This window comes from Zootoca vivipara, chromosome 12, assembly GCF_965207765.1.
Source record: "Zootoca vivipara chromosome 12, rZooViv2.hap1.1, whole genome shotgun sequence".
Classification (NCBI taxonomy): Eukaryota; Metazoa; Chordata; class Lepidosauria; order Squamata; family Lacertidae; genus Zootoca; species Zootoca vivipara.
In genome coordinates, this window is record NC_142595.1 from 44,637,943 (window position 1) to 44,655,545 (window position 17,603).

A 17,603-nucleotide genomic window follows, 5' to 3' on the forward strand; every position below is an offset into this window, starting at 1 on the left:
GTTCATTGCCTCCTGCCGTTCATTTCTCGGTGACTGGAATCCAGCACCGTAGAGCCACAGCCAACCAGCCAGCTTCATGTGAGAGGGAAGGGAGCAGCAGGAGCTCATCTTCACCTTGCGTGGAATTTCCCCCTGCCCTGAAGGGAGGAGAGGGTAGGAGCAAGAAGCCGGTCCCTCATCTCATGCAGCCTTTCAGTGGGATAATCCAAAGTCCAGGAGCAAGGTCTTGCCCATCCATCCCCTCTCCTGTGCCCAGAAGCTTCTCCATGCTGGTGAGCTGCTTCCAAGACCCACCAGCAAGGAATACAGGCAGAATAATAAGGGGTGGGTTAGGACCGAGGGAGTTGCAGCCTTCTACCTATCAATCACCCAAGTGCCTCTAGGGGGCTAAACAGCATCTTCCACAGGAACTGGGCTCTCGCCTCCACGTCCCACATCCTTCCCAAGTCTCAGCTATGGAGAATGAATCCATTTTGTTTTATTAATTTATTTTAGAAAAAAACCCTATGTTAGAATACAATCCATTCCTTTTGCCAACACCCCCTGCAAAACACCCCCTTTGGTCCATCGCGCTAAAATCTCCCCTTGTCTCCCTTCTACATGTTCTTGGGCTTAGAGATGATTCCGTCTGGGTAACGTTGTTTGAACTGAGCCACCACATCTGGATCCAGCAGGTGGATTCCGTCCAGCTGGTTACCAAGCGTGATCCTAAGACGTGAGAGAGAGAGAGGGGATTAAGGGGAGGGTGGAGGTAATGAGGAAAGGGGGGGTCTATATAAAACCTGTGTTGTGGTTCCAGTGTGAGGCTGAGTGAAGGATTGGTTAAATGGTGCTGGTGGAAAACTTTGATTATCAACTGCTGAGATTCGTAAGTGGGAAGAGAATGCCAAGGAATCTCTGGCTGAACCAGGCCCCTCACTCAGCCACAGATCGGCTGCATCCTAACTCAACTCATTCCAGTGGATAGGACTGCCCCCTAAATAACAGTAGCAATAACAGTATCTGCCACCTATGCAGATCAGATCCACCAGATCTCTGACTATTTAGAGTTGCCGCCAAGCGTAATGTTGCATCTTTAAGCAAAACAACCTCATTTGACAGCCACCAACTAGGATGGCTTTCGAAGAGGATTGGACAAATTCAGGGAAGAGAGGGCCATCGAGGTGCTAATAGTTACATTGGGCTATGCTCTGCCTCCACAACTGGAGGGAGCCATGCTTCTGAATCCCAGTTGCTGGAAACCACAGGAGGGTTGTCTGCACTGACTGGCAGCAGCCTTGCTGGGCTGCAGATGGGACATTCCCAGTCCTACTTGGAAGATCCCAGGGATCGAACCATGGACCACATTTCTAAATTCTGTCAAAGCGGCGTTCAGATGAGAACCATGGGCTTTGCAGCAGAGTTCAAATTTTAAGAGAGTTTCGAGAGGTCATTCAACTGTTCGGGGACAAAAGGGATGGGTGACGCTCACCAGTTGGGCTGGACGTTATGGGGTCGCCCAAAGAGCTCTATTTTGCGGGTCCCGGGTGAGAGCCGCTCGATCATGCCATAGATCTCGTCCGGCTTGTGACTGGTGGAGCGTACCTGCGGGACAGTAAATTTCAGAGGCGGTAAATATTGTGGGGGGACCTTTCCGCTGCCCCTGGGTCCAATGTTGGGCTGACCCAACTCTCTGCCTTACCTCTGCCACAATGACGTCGCAGTCAAGACCTCGGTTGAAGCCCTGGGGGTTTCCTTTCACCCCGACCTGCTCGCAAAAAAAGATGGTTCAGGCACAATCGATCTCTGTAACTTGTGCCCATTTACATGGAATGCTTTGCGTTCTCTATTGTAGCGTTCCTCAAAAGAAGGGGAGTGGCAGAGTGAAGCTGCTCAAAACAGCTTTTGCAAAGATAGTGTTGGGACTACAACTCCTATCATCTCTTGAGCGTTGGGGCTGATGGGAGTTGGAGTCCAATAACATTTGGAGGGCACGACATCAGCTATCCCTGAGCTATCCGTTGCAATGTTGCATGGACCAATTGTTCAAAAGAAATAGGACAGGCTCCCCACCCTAGGCGAGGCAGAGAAATACAGGCCACAGGCTAAGCATTCCAGTGGGCTTAGTGGAGCCCACAAAACAATGAGCAGTGGGCCAGGATTTATCCCCCCCCCCCGTAATCTAGTGTTCACAATAATTTTGGTGTTCAGCTGTTTTCAACCATGGAAAGCCAGGGGGATGGAATTGGCATGGGGTATCTCTCGGTTCTTTTCAACAGTCATGAGGACTAGTAGCTTGCTTTTTTAAAGTCTCCAGCATGCCCAAGTTCTGCACTTGAGGGATTATACACGGACGAGCCAACATGCTGAATATACATTGCCTGTGCGTCTCCCTCCACCCCAAAAAACCCCAGACTCCTGTATGTTTTCCGTTTCCATGGGATTCCTAACCTAACTTCTCTCTCCCCACCCCAATTACCAAGCAGTGCTCTTTGCCATGGTTGAGCCAGTGGCCTGTCCGCCCCGTCCGGATAATGCGCTGGAGCTGGTTTGTTTTCACCCAGATTATCTCATCTACTCGCTCGTACCTAGAAAGCGGGGGGTGGGGGGTGGGGAGGACAGCAGGCAGTGAGGCTGAGCAGGAAGAAGAGGGATCACAGAAAGGAGAGGACCCTCCACCTCCGGCTGTAAGAATGCACTTACCCCCAGAGATTCAGGCACTCCCGGCCGAGTTCCATGGCCCTTGCAGTTGCAATGGAGAGAGAAAAGAGCAGTATTAATGGTGAATGAATCATGGCTGTTCACGAGTGGGGAAGAGAGAGACCCTTCCCCCCCCCTTGTCTCTTGTTGCCCCATAGTTGACTGGGTTGAGGCTGTTAACACTTTCCCACTCCAGAACAAGCTTGATCCTACCTCACAGGTGGGAGAATCCCAATGTGGCCCTCCTGCCTCTTTTAACAGGCCCCCCAGGCCACACGGGCCCTACTTCACAGCCTCCGTATTTTGGCTGCACTTGACCTCTGAGAATGCCTCTTGCTTGCCTGGATGGAGGCTAGAGTTCTGTGTGCACAGAACAGACCACAGCCTACAGTACAAAGGTAGCATTTAGATTCATTGTTCCATCTGCTTTTTCCTCTGGTTACACCCCTTCCTGGCCCCCAAAAGATTACCTAGACCTAATGTGGATCTATCTACTGCTCTAAGAAGCCAGGTTCTTCCTGGTTCTCTGTCGCCCTCTGGAGGTGACTCTGGGTCTTGCTGAGATGGCGGTGCGTTGGAGAATCGGGCCCTGCCAGGTGTTTCTCAGCCACAGATCCCCTCCTGAGCCATGCTGCCTGGGAGTTCAGAGCACAGGGAGGGCTGTAAGGTGGGGAATCCCAGGTGTAATGGCCGGTGCCAGACCGGGAGACCAGGGTTCAAATCCCATCTCATCTCGGCCACCAAACTCACTGGGAGATGCTATCCCTCTTCCTGCCCTACCTGCCAGGGTCGTGAGGATGAAGGGGGAAAGGGGTGATCCTCGGAGGAAGGACAAGTTGGGTTAAATGTCCCGTACCGGCCAGTGACCCACAGAAAGAGGAACCCCTCGTCCTGCAGGACGGGGATGTTGAGGCGCCTCATCTCGTCGTCCGTAAGGGTCCCGTACGGAAGCTCCATGTGGATGTCCCAGGGCGGGTCGGCCATCACGACAGCGAACTTGCCCAGGATGCTGACGTCAAGGTAGCGGATGTCGCAACAAATCCACTGGCAGCAAAGAGAGGAAACGGAAGGGAATGCTTTAGAGAACATGGAGAGGTGCTTAAAAAAATAAATAAATAAATCAAAATACAGTGGACCCAGTGGATATGGATTTAATTCGTTCCGGGGGTCCGTGCACACCCCCAAAAAAATCAGTAACCAGGGGCGCTGTTTCTGTGCATGTGTGCGGTGCGATAGAGCACTTCTGCGCGAGCAGCAAAACCCAGAAAAATACTTCCGGTTTGCCAATTTTGCAACCCGAAGATTACATATCCAGACAGGTTTGTAACCCCAGGGTCCACTGTAATTAAGGTGGCATCCACAGGAAGCTGCCTCGTACCAAGTCATCGATGCCTCCCCCCGCTGCAGATATCCGCTGCGGCCAGCCCTGGGTACCTGTGGAGGGAAAAGGCGGTCCACGCTGGAGTCCCTCCCCACCGCCTGGGGCAGCGCCAGCTCCTGGCCCGAGCTCAACTCCCGCCCGCAAGGGGCGTCCAGGTCAGCACAGGCGTCGATTTCGTAGTGGACGTACTTGCAGGTGTCCATGTGGAAGCAGGTGTTGAGGAAGGAGCAGTCCCCCAGAGACTCGTCCGTGTGCTTGTTGATGATGCGGCTGCAAGGAGAAAGGGCGGGTGCTTCTCTAGATGCTACCTTGTTTCACGTCCACCTTGGACTGTTTCATGTGAAGCCTCTGACAACCCCCTACTAGCGCCCATGTCCCCTGATGCTAGTCACTGTCGGATTGAAAGTACAGTCATACCTCAGGTTGCGAACGCTGCAGGTTGCGCGTTTTCGGGTTGCGCTCCACGCCAAACCCGAAAGTACTGGAACGGGTTACTTCCGGATTTTGGCACTCGCGCATGCGCAAAAGCAGAAAATGACATCATGCATGCACAGAAGTGCCGAATTGCATCGCGTGCGTGCGTAGACGCAGCACCACAGGTTGCGAACGCTGCGGGTTGCAAACGTGCCTCCCGAACAGATCACGTTCGCAACCCGAGGTATAACTGTACTCCCCCCCACCCCCGACCGCTTGATTGGGTGTGATTTTAACAGGATTCATATATTTCTGTGTTTGGGCTTTATGATACGCCACTTTGAAATGCCCGTGTGAAAGGCAGCCTATCTTAATAATTCGAAATAAATTGGCAAACTAAATATCCCACCCCCTTGAAGGCATGGTTCAGATCTGAATAACTATTAAATGTTCATCTAAACTGGTGGTTCTCAAAAGCACTGGAAACAGTGGTGGAAGCTAAGAGGCAAGGGGGTGGCAGCGGGGGGGGGCACTGGAGTTGTGAACGACTATTGGACTTTGAAAAGCTGGCATCACTGGATCAAATTCATCAGTTGTTTTGGATTAATTAAACTAAACCATTTTAGCTGTATTTTGAATAAATGTGCAATTGTTTTGTTTTCTCTACCTTCATCAGACGATCACTGGGCAGTTTACAGTATGAAAACACAAAAATGTGTAACACAATACCAAACAAAACAATAACACCACACCACCCACACAGTTTAAAAGGATATAGATCCATGGTTCTCACAGGGGGGCAATTTGATTTTTAAGGCAGGCAATTTAAGAATGATTTATTAACAGTTAATGGCCTTTTAGGTTTCCTCCACGTGAATAGGAGTTCACTTTTTGAATAATAAGAATTACATGTCACCCGGGGGGGGGGCATCAGGATTTTCGAGATGATTAGGTGGGACATGGCCAAAAAAGGGTTGGGAACCATAGATTGCTTAATTAGCAAAAATCCTGATTACAGAGGAATGGTTTCTCCTGGCACCTAAAGATATGTAGTGAAGCTCCCCAGGGGAGAGCATTCCAAAAGCCTGGAGCCACTGCAGAAAAGGCCCGTTCTCATGTTGCCGCCCTTTGGACCTCACATGGAAGGGGCCTCAGCTGATCAGTGTGGGGTCTGGGTCGGTGCATACGGAGAGAGCCTGTCCTTGAGGTATTGCGTTCCTGGGCCCTTTTAGCCTTTATAGCTCAAAACCAACCTTTTGAATTGGGCACAGAAATTAATTGGCAGTCAGGCCAGGATTGCCATTATATGCTACAATTATCTTGCCCCGCGGGTGAGCAACCTGGCCGCTGAGTTCTGCACCAGGTGGAGTTTCTGAGTTCCGCCTTCAGAAACTGGGTCACTTGCATCTTTAGTCTGATTCGCTGGGGCTGGTTTTATAAAGCAAGGCCAAGACAAGGCATGGCAAAAGACCCTGGCACTCAGTCACTAAGCCTGAGTTCCAGACCCCACTCTAAAGTTTCTGGAAGTCCTGCGCATGCACGCACGTCCAATGGTATTTCCAAAACCGAATATTTCCAAAACTGAACCCCAGAGGCTCACCGGAAGTGGAGCTTTCGGCACGGCCTGTCGGCGTCGCTGGCCTTCATGCACTCCTCCTTGGTTCCGTAGTCGCAAAACTCTTGCACCTGCGCCCGGCCTCGCGAGCGGAACTTCTCCACGATGGACTGCTCCTTGGCTGTTGTCGTGTTCAGCAGCTCCAAGATCTCCTGGCTCACCTGGGGAGGCAAGGAGGCCGAGACCAGGTCAGTGGAAAGGAAGACATAAAAAATCAGTCTTCATGATTCCAACTGGAATTCATTTTCATTTTTTGTCTCCATCCACATTGCTTGGTAAGAGGGCAAGTCCTTTGGGCGGGGGGGGGGGGGCAGCTTTTTTCTTTTTAAGGGAAGGTATATGTCATCATATAGGGAGCTCCCACGTGCGGCCAATGCTTCCTGAAAGCAGGGCTTGCCGTTTGGGGCTAAATGACTGCAAGCCCCACTCATCTCCCGGGTTGAGTTTGAGCCAGGATGCAAAGGCAAAAACGCTCCTTTGCAGTCACAGTTTGAAGCCATGCCTGAAACGGAAAGAATAAAGGATTATCTTCTTTGAAGTTGCAACGCTTGATGTCATTGTGATATCAGCTGACTGACAGGTGTGCGGACACACCCCACCTGCAAAAGTGGCCCGCAGCGGTGGCGGCGGGGAGCTCAGCATCCTCCCTGCTGGCCAGATCCTGCCCCCCACCCCTAGGGTACAGCATCCATCTGACCACCCACGGAGACAACACACTGAGAAAATTATGGACTCTAGACCCCAAGCAGGGAGACCTGCCCAGGCGTTGGGATCTGCAGGGATGCCCTGCTGGCCTTTCAGCCACCCAATGAAGTTTGTGGGGCAGCACTGCACAAGAGGGCCTTCTCCGTGGTGGCCCCCCAAGCTGTGGAATGTTTCCCCTTCCAAGGTGCGTCTGGCCTTCTCACTAAAGTTGTACCTTGGATCACGAACACCTTGGTACTTGGACGTTTTGGCTCCCGAACACCGCAAACCCGAAAGTGAGTGTTCTGGTTTGCAAACATTCTTTGGAATCCGTACATCTGACGGATCTTCTGCAGCTTCTGATTGGCTGCAGGAGCTTCCTTTAGCCACTCAGAATCCGCGCTTTGGTTTCCAGACGTTTTGGAAGTCGATCAGACTTCCAGAACGGATTCCATTTGGTTTCCAAGGTACAACTATGTATACATTTCAACGTCAGATCAAGAACGCCCTTTTTCTGTCTTTGAGGGGTGAAGCATGAGATCAGAATACACCTCTGGTATAAATGTCTAAGTATTGCGCTGAGATGTACGTAACCCACTTGGGGACTGCGTGATGAAGGGAAGGCTGTAAATGCCTAATCCTAAAATAAAACAAATCTTGCCAGGGCTGGCTGGTGCTCATTGGGTGGAAAGCAGAGGGGCCAACAGGAAGACAATATACTATTTTTGTATGCGACAACTGCGGCTAGGACATTGTTAGCCCAAAAATGGAAAACTCAGGACTTACCGACGATTGAAGAGTGGCAGACAAAAATGATAGACTATGCAGAATTAGCAAGACTGACTAGCAGGATTCGGAACCACGGGGAAGCAAGGTTCCAAAGAGATTGGAGTAAATTTGTGGACTATATGGAAAAGAACTGTAGAAGTTTAAAGACACTTGCAGGACTGAAATAAATCCTACGAATTGACATTAAATGGGAGGTATAAAGGAACTGCGAGATAAGAATTGAATAGAAAACCAAATGAGGGGAGGGAGGGAAGTCAAGCTCGGCGGAGCATTGGAAACGAGAGATTTGGAGAAAATTGTTTAAAAAGATTGATGTATGTGTGGTATTGTTTTTTAATGTTTGTTTTGTTTAATGTTTTTTAATGTGTTTTAATTGGAAAATATAATAAATTGCTTTTTAAAAAAAAAAAAAGAAAGCAGAGAGGCCAACAGCAGGTGGCGCCAGAGCCAATGACAGCTGGAGCCAACTAATTCTCTTTTTGCTGTCATTTCCCTCCATGCTGACTTCTTCAAGGGCAACACTTAGTCTAAAGAGGAGGTTATTGTAAAATATCTTTACAATAAGCTAGTTGATTGGATAACAGGAAGCTATTCTTGCCAAAGAGCAAGCAGGATTTAGACAAGGCAGATCCACTACAGACCATTGCCTTGTACTAGCCCATTTTATGGATAAGTATGTTAAGAAACCAGGTGGTGTGCTCTTTGCAGCTTTCATTGATCTGAAAGCTGCATTCGATTCAATCTCTCAAATAAGATAAGTTGAAATCTTCAAGTATAGATAAAAGATTATTGTTCTTGATTGAATGCCTATAGGAAAACACCGCGCTGAAAGTGCGTTGCTCTACAAATAGGCAGCTCACAGGAGCCGTGCCAGCCACAAAGGGAGTTAAGCAAGGTCGTATCCTAGCTCCCACATTGTTTAATTTACATAGAAATGATACTGTACTACCATGCATTTATTTATATTGTATAGATCTAATATCAGCAGAGGAAGCCCTTCGGGGTGAAACAAGGGAGATATCCGGAAACCTTGTTCTGCCCAAGTTAGCAGTTTGTACCAGCTTGTGCCAGCAGTCTACATCAACAATGTTGTTCTTCTTACCTTGAGGACTTTTCTATTTTTACCTAAGGATTGTGTTATACAGGGACTTACAAGAAGAAACAATAAGAAAGCCTAAGGATTGTGTTATACAGGAACTCACAAGAAGAAACAGATAAGAAAAGAAGAAACGTATTATCATAGGTTACATACCGTATATATGAACTGTATATGTTGCACATACTGGGCTAGACTTTTACGTTAGGAAATAACCAATAAAATGTTCACTGTTGTTATTATTCAGCCTGTTGCACTTTGTGTATTGTGATTGCTGTATTTCTATCTCAAACAAAAGTGGGCCTGAAAAGATTGATGAGGGCATTCTCAGGATACTACCTTCAAACTACAAGAAAGAAGATTCCACCTAAACATTAGGAAGAACTTCCTGACAGTAAGAGCTGTTCAACAGTGGAACTTGCTGCCAAGGAGTGTGGTGGAGTCTCCTTCTTTGGAGGTCTTTAAGCGGAGGCTTGACAGCCATCTGTCAGGAATGCTTTGATGGTGTTTCCTGCTTGGCAGGGGGTTGGACCTTATGGCCCTTGTGGTTTCTTCCAACTCTATGATTCTACCAAAGAGAACAGCTGGCTGTGAATTAACAAGAAAACTTGAAGAGGAAGTTGCCAGGCAGTGGCATCCTCAGCATAAGATGGGCAAGTGAGGGCTGGCCGAGGATGGGATGGGGTTGGTGAGGCAGTGCCCCATTTGCCCTCAGGGACCAGCCTCTGCTGGTTTTTCACAACAACCCTGGGATTTCGCAGCTGTCCATTGCTCCCTCCCCCTACCTTCTTGCTCTGCTGCTCCTTTGTAGACTGCTGGCTCAGCAGGCTCTCGATCTCCAGGTCCAGGTCCGAGGCCTGCTTGCGAGACTTCTTGGGGGGCTCCTTGAGCACCTCGGAAAACGCCAAGGCAGAGGGAGCGGCTCCGGACACGGAGGCAGGGACCCCGGCGTCCTGCTCCCCGGCTCTCCTCTTTGACCCCCCGGGCCCGACCCCTTCCCCGGAGTCCTTCTTCTCGGCCACAGCGCCCATCATGGCAGAGAGCTTGGAGTGGTCGGCGTAGGTGACCAGCATGGGTTGGTCGTCATCCTGGAGGAGGCCCCGTTTGACCTCGATGAGCTCCTGCGCCGCAAACTTCTGCAAGAGGCTTTCCACGCTCCGCTGAGTGGCGGGGGCTTCGGGCTGTGGGACAAGGAGTAAGCCAATCAGAGGAGGTTGAGGAGGTGTGGACTGGCAGCATCAGACAACAAGCGAGAAGAAGAGCTGTGGCTCAGTGGCAGAGCATTTGCCTTGCCTGCAGAAGGTCCCAGGTTCAATCCCCAGCACCTCCAGGTGGGGCTGGGAGACACCAGTCTGAAGCCATGGAGAGAGACTGCCAGTCAGTGTAGAGAATACTGAGATAGATGGATCAACAGTCAGCCACCTTCCTATGTTTCTATGAGATCAGCCTGTCACGACCAAAAAGCAACAGACTAAGCAAAGCAGCAACAAATAAATTGCTGAAGCTCACTGAGTTCATATGGAACATGTAAGCTTTTGCTCTGCTCTGGAGAAGGAGGGGAAATTGCTGCAGCAAATGGAAAGAAGGGAGGCAGGAATGGTCTCTTGGCTCTGCTGAGATATCAGCCTGCTTTTGTCTCTTCCTTTGTCTTAAGTGGTAATGGCTGTTCCATCAAACTACCAGAACAGTTTCCATCTCACCTGGCCATTATAAGAAAGCTAATTTTACAAACTGGTGCCCAAGCAACTTTTTCCCTCCCCACTCCCCATCCTTGTCTTCCTTTCATTGTCTTTTAAATTACAGCCATACCTTGGAAATCGAATGGAATCCGCCCCAGAAGTCCGTTCGACTTCCAAAACATTCAAAAACCAAAGCATGGCTTCAGATTGGCCGCAGGAAGCTTCTGCAGCCAATCGGAAGCCACGGAAACCCCGCCGGACGTTCGGCTTCCAAAAGAACATTTGAAAACCGGAACACTCACTTCCAGGTTTCGGTCGTTGGGGAGCCAATTTGTGTGGGAGCCAAGGTGTTCGAGATCCAAGGTACGACTGTATAAGCCTGGACACAGACTGTCTTCGTGTTTTGATTTTAATGATCTGCAAGGCCCCTCTGGGAGCCTCTGCCATCCAAGAGTGGAATTTGGGGGTGTATCTGGGGAAAGAAAATCACACTGAAAGAGCCATGACTTTTGGGTGCTCTGACAGGGAGGAAGCATAGCTGATGTCATTCTGTTTTTATTGTAATTATTTGTAAGTTTTAAACTGTTTTTTACATATGCATAAAGTTTTAATTCTGTCAATGTCTTATTGTTTTTTTTTCATTATTGTTTTTTCCTATGTTTTTATCTGTAAGCCACCTTGAGTCCCGTCAGGGAAAAAGGTGTGGGTATAAATAAATGAATAATAACGCTTTAATAATTGTTTTTCTTTGCAACAAAGTGAACCAATTCCCACTTGCTTTTTAAAGAATAATCAAGAATCTCAGGATCCTGAAGAGGATATAACTGTAATAACCTGCAGTTTCATGAGAGTATATATTTAAAGATGAATAAATGAACAAATGAGGGTAATTTGGATATGCAGAAGATGTTAAAAATAAATTTAAGGAACCGCAGAAAGAGGGGGAAGGAAGTCAATTTTGAAATGTCAAAATGTCATTAATTGTAAAATTAATGAAATGTACAAAATTAGTGAAATGTATAAACTTGAAAAGTATAAATAATTTTTAAATAATAATAATAAAGGATCCTGCAGAGGATGTGCTGACTCCCAAATAAACCTGGGGGTTCCTAAAAGTGAACAGACCAAGACCAATGGGAAGAATGTAGACCTTGCCTGGGGGGGGGGGGGAAGTCAGGGGAGAAGCAGACAATGCCATCCAATCTGGGTTGTTGCTTTGATGCTCACCGTGGAAATCGCATGGCAGATAGACAAGGCGTCTGTGGGTAGGGCCAGTCCTAAGTCGGAGAGGTGATGCAGGAGCTTCTTCTCAAGCTCAGGATCAGCCACTAGATCCCCCGGCTCAGTGGCGGTACTGGGCGTGACGGACGAAGGAACCGGACTGTCGCTTCGAAAGGGAGGGCTGAGGGCCAGGTCCGGATTCCTCAGGTCTGATGTAAGGAGAGATGAGGTCATTAAAGAAGAGCGCCGCAGCTGGATCAGTCCAAAGGCCCACCCAGTCTAGTTTTCTGCTCCCACAGCAACTTGCTAAAGGAAGCGTGAAAGCAGAACCTGAGTATCACAGCACTCTCCCCATTTGCAATTCCCAGCAAGTGTAACTCAAAGGCATCCTGCCTCTTACGTTCTGCCAGGAAGCTTGCTAGCTGGCCACTTTTGAAAACACGGCATTGGTTTCTTTTAAAACCGATTTTTTAATGGAGGAAGACAAGCAACTAAAAGAAAGAAGCGTAAAGAACAGAACAGCTCCCACCGGATCAGCTCACATTAAAAATACAGTATCCATGGATACATCCATCTTAGGCAAAGCATATATATTGACAAATGCCCCCCAAAGGCAGGCTTTGCAGATACTGCATGATGCAGGCCACTGTCAATTAATAAATGAAAACAACAAGTACAAAAACTTTATGGAATACGCAGAAATGGTGAAACTTACCGGGGAAAAAAGAAATCGAGATAGTAAGAAATCAAGAATATAAATGGTTTATTGAATATTTACAAACAAACTGTAAACAGTTAAGAACATTGGCAGGATTATTGTAACAACCTACAGTTCTATAAGAGCAGGCTTCCTCAATCTCGGCCCTCCAGATGTTTTGGGACTACAACTCCCATGATCCCTAGCTAGCAGGACCAGTGGTCAGGGATGATGGGAACTGTAGTCTCAAAACACCTGGAGGACTGAGGTTGAGGAAGCCTGTATAAGAGTATAAAGTAAATGAATAAATGATAAAAGTTAATTTGGAATATGCAGAAAATATTTTTTAAATAAATAAATAAATAAATAAGGAACCGCAGAAAGAGGGGGAAGGAAGTCATGTTTCGAAGTGTTAAAATGATTTGTAACATTACTGAAATGTATAAAATCGAAAAATAAATAAATGAAAACAACTAGATGATACACAGATGGGCACCCACGCAAAGACGATGTTGGCCAGAAGACGCATTCAGGCACAGCTAGGATACTGGATCCGATTCAACCAACCCTCCTCCCCAGGAAACTCTGGGAACTGTAGCTCCGTGAGGAGAATAGGAGTGTCTCCCGACAAGCTACAATTCCCACGATTTGGGAAGCCAAAACTCTTTAAAGTGGCATGGTAACACTTAGAAATATATGGTGCAAACGGGAGCCTCAGCCATACTCCGGAGGAGATAAGTGAATGGACTTGCCTAGCCTAGCCCAGGCCCATTTATGTCAATGGGTCTACTCTGAGCAGGACTTACTTGGATGCAGCCCTGTCCTGATGCTTCTAGCAGCCTATCCTATCCTATCCTATCCTATCCTTATCCTATCCTATCCTATCCTATCCTATCCTATCCACACGCCCCTGCGCGTCCTTCGCCTGCTTCCCTTACCCAGGGGGTCCTGCTTGCGCCTCCGCTGCAGCCGCTCCCGCAGCGAGTCCAGCTGCTTCTTGTGAGCCTGGATCGAGCTCCATGTGTCCGACATTGCCCCCGGTTAGCCGGGTAGCGGCTGTCCCGGCAAAGGGGAGGGCCGGGTTGAGAAGGACCGGAAGTACTTCTTGGGGGACGGAGATAAGGGAAGCACACTTCCCGCCGCGTGCCCGTAGTTCGAAGCTGAAACCGGGCAGCGGGTGGAGAGCCGCCATCTTCGCTTAAGGCGGCGAAGCTCAGGGGGCCATTTTTGAAGTGGGTTCGAGTCTCTACACTACAGACGTAAGAAAGAATTAGGAATAGGAGGGCAGTGTTTTTGTCCGGGGAGCTGAACTGCTGGAGAGCTGCAGCCATTGGATCATTTATTTTTATATATTTATACACTGCTTTTTTTCTTTAAAATATGTTTAGGGGAGCCCTCATTTTGACTCAAGAAAATCACAATTTTATAGTTCAAATCGGGAAAAATAAATACAGCAAAAGGACAAAATTACAAAGATTCACAAAATGTTTAGCGGTATGCATACTCCTGCGTACCCCCAGAAAAAAAGCTCACCTTTGCCAGACCCTGAGTTACACATGGTTTAGGGAGACCACAGTGTGAAACTGCTAAATTGCAATGCTGGGAGAGATTCAGTGCTATCACTGGCAGTCGGAGACGAAGAATTTAAAGCATATTACTGTATGTGTATATAATGGTCTGAAGCTCAACATCAAAAAAACTAAGATCATGGCCACTGGTCCCATCACCTCCTGGCAAATAGAAGGGGAAGAAATGGAGGCAGTGAGAGATTTTACTTTCCTTGGCTCTTTGATCACTGCAGATGGTGACAGCAGTCATGAAATTAAAAGATGCCTGCTTCTTGGGAGAAAAGCGATGACAAACCTAGACAACACCTTAAAAAGCAGAGACATCACCTTGCCGACAAAGTATAGTAAAGCTATGGTTTTCCCAGTAGTGATGTGGAAGTGAGAGCTGGACTATAAAGAAGGCTGATCGCCGAAGAACTGATGCTTTTGAATTTTGGTGCTGGAGGAGACTCTTGAGAGTCCCATGGACTACAAGAAGATCAAACCTATCCATTCTGAAGGAAATCAGTCCTGAGTGCTCACTGGAAGGACAGATCCTGAAGCTGAGGCTCCAATACTTTGGCCACCTCATGAGAAGAGAAGAATCCTTGGAAAAGACCCTGATGTTGGGAAAGATTGAGGGCACAAGGAGAAGGGGACGACAGAGGACGAGATGGCTGGACAGTGTTCTCGAAGCTACGAACATGAGTTTGACCAAACTGTGGGAGGCAGTGGAAGACAGGAGTGCCTGGCATGCTATGGTCCATGGGATCACGAAGAGTCGGACACGACTAAACGACTAAACAACAACAAATGTGTATTAATCGGCATACCAGTCCCAGGATGACTGTGTTATTAATGGCTGTTTTGCAAATTCATTGCCACTGTAAGGCATTTATTTATCACTGTCCTAAATTTTCTGCAGTCCATTTTTCTCTGAATTCAGAGTTTACGATTTCCACCTTAACTCCCAACTCTCTCTCTGTCTCTCTCTCTCTCAACAGTGCCCTTCAGCTCTCTATATTGGACAAACAGGCCAAACCCTACGCCAAAGGATAAATGGACATAAATCTGACATCAGGAACCACAAGACAGAGAAACCAGTAGGAGAACACTTCAATCTCCCAGGACATTCTATACAAGATCTCAAAGCAGCTGTTTTATTACAGAAAAATTTCAGGAACAGACTGGAAAGAGAAGTTGCTGAATTGGAACTCATTATCAAGCTTAAAACCATGAAGCCACCTGGGATGAACAAAGACATAGGATTCTTATCTCATTATGCATGATCAAGCTTTCTTTAGCGCCTCAGCCCTTGCTTTTTCCCCGCAGGACCAATTGCGGTCATCAGCAGTCGTTAACAGCCATCTACAGGTTTACCACTCCCACCAGCCCATCACCCATTCCCACCCACCCCCACCACCCTCTGTATATACATAAGGGTCTGACTCTTCTGTTTCAAGTGTATCTAAAGAAGTGTGCATGTACACGAAAGCTCATACCAAAAACTTAGTTGGTCTTTAAGGTGCTAATGAAGGAATTTTTTTTATTTTGCTTCGACTCAGACCAACACAGCTACCTACCTGTAACTCTCTCTCTCTCTCTCTCTCTCTTTCTGTGTGTGTGTGTGTGTGTGTGTGTGTGTGTGTGTGTGTGGTGTAATTCAAGATAACACTTTCTGCATCTGATAGACTGGAGTGAAAGCTTATGCCACCATAAATTTGCTAGTCTCTTGCAGCAGAAAGGAGTCTCCCAGCACCTTAAAAGACTAGTAGCAGCTTCCCCACTGGAATTTGCAGGATGAAAAAGAGCAAAAGAAGTTGAGGATGGTAAATGGGGAGGTTGGGGGGGGAGGGATTAGTTCCTAGAAGGAAGTGCCCCCTCTCCTTTGGAGGGCTGCCAGGTTGAAGCTGCAACAAAGGAAGGCCTTGAGCTCATAAGCCGCTAAATAGCATTATCCGTAACTGATGGGGAGGGCAGGGGAAGAGAATCGGATGCTGGGAGCCACTTCCTTGACACATGGAAAGAGGTTTCTAAGCTTGATGCAAAGGTGCTTAGCCAGCACTGCAGGTAATTATTTATTTATTTTCCAGTTGCCGACCAAAGGTGGATGTCAACGTCCCATTTCTAAAATATTTTTTAAATTAATATTTATTATTTATTTATAATAATAATAATAATAATAATAATAATAATAATAATAATAATGGTATCCAAAGAAGTCCACCAGGGCTGCAAACAACAAACAGAAATCATCTTAGGAGCAATTCCAACATAGATGCATACTGGGGAAGATCTCGGTTTAAAAGGCTTGTAGGAAGAGGAAGGTCTTCCTTCAGGTGGCGACAAACAAACAGCAAGGATGGCACCAGCCTAACTTTCAGGGGGGAAGAAGTTCCATACAGTGGGTGCCACAGCAACGAAGGCTTGAGCTGTATATTGCATTGAATGGGCTCTCCCACAAAGCGCAGAGATCGATTGGGTATGGGAAGGGTGAGAGGATCTTCCAGGCGATTATTTGTGAATCAGGTAATTGAGAGTTGTATCAGGGACCACACGAACCCTTATATCCCAGCTTGGTCACAGATCGTCTACACAGGAGCATTGCTGGTCGTTCCCCAAGTTGGCAAAAGCTCATTAGGCAACAAGAAACCGAGCCTTTTAGTGTTATCGGCCCAGTATTGTGGAATAGCGCAACAGTGACTCAGCAAGCACCTTTCATTTAAAACTTGAAACATCCGCTGGGAACTTTTCTATTCCATCAGGTTCATGCTTCATCATTTAATCAGGTATTATTATTTTAAAGTTAACTCTTTTTTAACACACTTATGAAAACAGCCCCCGAGGCAGCCATCCCGGCTAAGAGGAAATGTCTTTTTCTAAAGCAGAGAGTGCATCAGTCTTTAACTCAAGAGTAGACCCCTTGAATTGAATATAGACCTTTTAACCATGTCCATTAAGTTCAGTGGGCCCACCCCAAGTAAGAACTTTTTCCTTCAGAATTACTGTCTTTATTCATATGCCAATGTTAACTATTAAAATGCATACAGTTCAGTTAAGATGTGTTTCGTCAGGAGGCAGCCCGTATTCAGAGAAAGGCATACAATATTCCACATACATGGGGAGGGGGAAAATGCATTTGGGGTGGGGGGCAGGCTCTTTCCCTCTGACTCCCCTGTACTCATCACTGCCTCCTGCTGGACAGAGTGCTGTGTACAGGTAACTTGCATCTTACAGGGAGGTTACATACTGAGGGTCCATGTGTAATACTGTACAGTGGTACCTTGGTTTGCATATGTTTTGGATTACAAACACATCAAACCCGGAAGTGTGTGTCCCGGTTTGCATTACAACCCACTTTTTTGGATTACGAACAATTTTTTTGGGAGGCCCCATTGGCGAAAGCCTGCCTTGGGTTACAACCTGTTTTGGTTTACAAATGGACCTCCAGAACAGATTACGGTTGTAAACCAAGGTACCACTGTACTAAAAAAAAAAAGTAAAGCCAGGAACCCCTGGAACTGCCCCCACCCCCTGCAAGGTGGAGGGCTGTTTACCAAAGTTCCTCTACTCTCCATTTATTTATTTATTCCACCCCACCCGTGTAATTGCGCAAGTTAAATATGTGTAAGTTGTGAGTTACACACAACTGTGAGCTACCTGTATTTGAAGTGTATGTGAAGAGAGACCCTTTTGGCTTGCATCAGTTGCAGTGTGTGTGTGTTGGGGGTCAACATCAGGGGGCTCAACCAGGCCCCCCCCTCCAGCCCTTTGTAGAAACAAGAGCCAAAGACTTGGTAG

At 47.4% G+C, this 17,603-nt stretch overlaps 1 protein-coding gene across 1 annotated transcript; it reads right to left on the reverse strand.

Annotated features, from left to right (window-relative positions):
* Window positions 1-467: 467 nt before the first annotated feature.
* On the reverse strand, window positions 468-13,350 carry METTL3 (methyltransferase 3, N6-adenosine-methyltransferase complex catalytic subunit). The gene is made up of 11 exons (XM_060281831.2): window positions 13,194-13,350; window positions 11,565-11,767; window positions 9,444-9,839; window positions 6,075-6,250; window positions 4,114-4,330; window positions 3,536-3,723; window positions 2,683-2,721; window positions 2,459-2,567; window positions 1,682-1,747; window positions 1,472-1,584; window positions 468-708 (listed from the first exon to the last, which is right to left on the reverse strand). The coding sequence occupies exons 1-11, from the start codon at window positions 13,285-13,287 to the stop codon at window positions 597-599; spliced, it is 1,713 nt and encodes a 570-aa protein (XP_060137814.1). The 5' UTR covers window positions 13,288-13,350; the 3' UTR covers window positions 468-596.
* Window positions 13,351-17,603: the final 4,253 nt, after the last annotated feature.

Coding starts and splice junctions, on each gene's coding strand:
- METTL3 (XM_060281831.2), bottom strand. CDS start 13,287: ATGTCGGACACATGGAGCTCGATCCAGGCTCACAAGAAGCAGCTGGAC. Junction 3,724..4,113: donor ACCGCCTTTTCCCTCCACAG/GTACCCAGGGCT, acceptor CTTTGCTGCCAG/TGGATTTGTTGCGACATCCG. Junction 1,585..1,681: donor GCGACGTCATTGTGGCAGAG/GTAAGGCAGAGA, acceptor ACTGTCCCGCAG/GTACGCTCCACCAGTCACAA.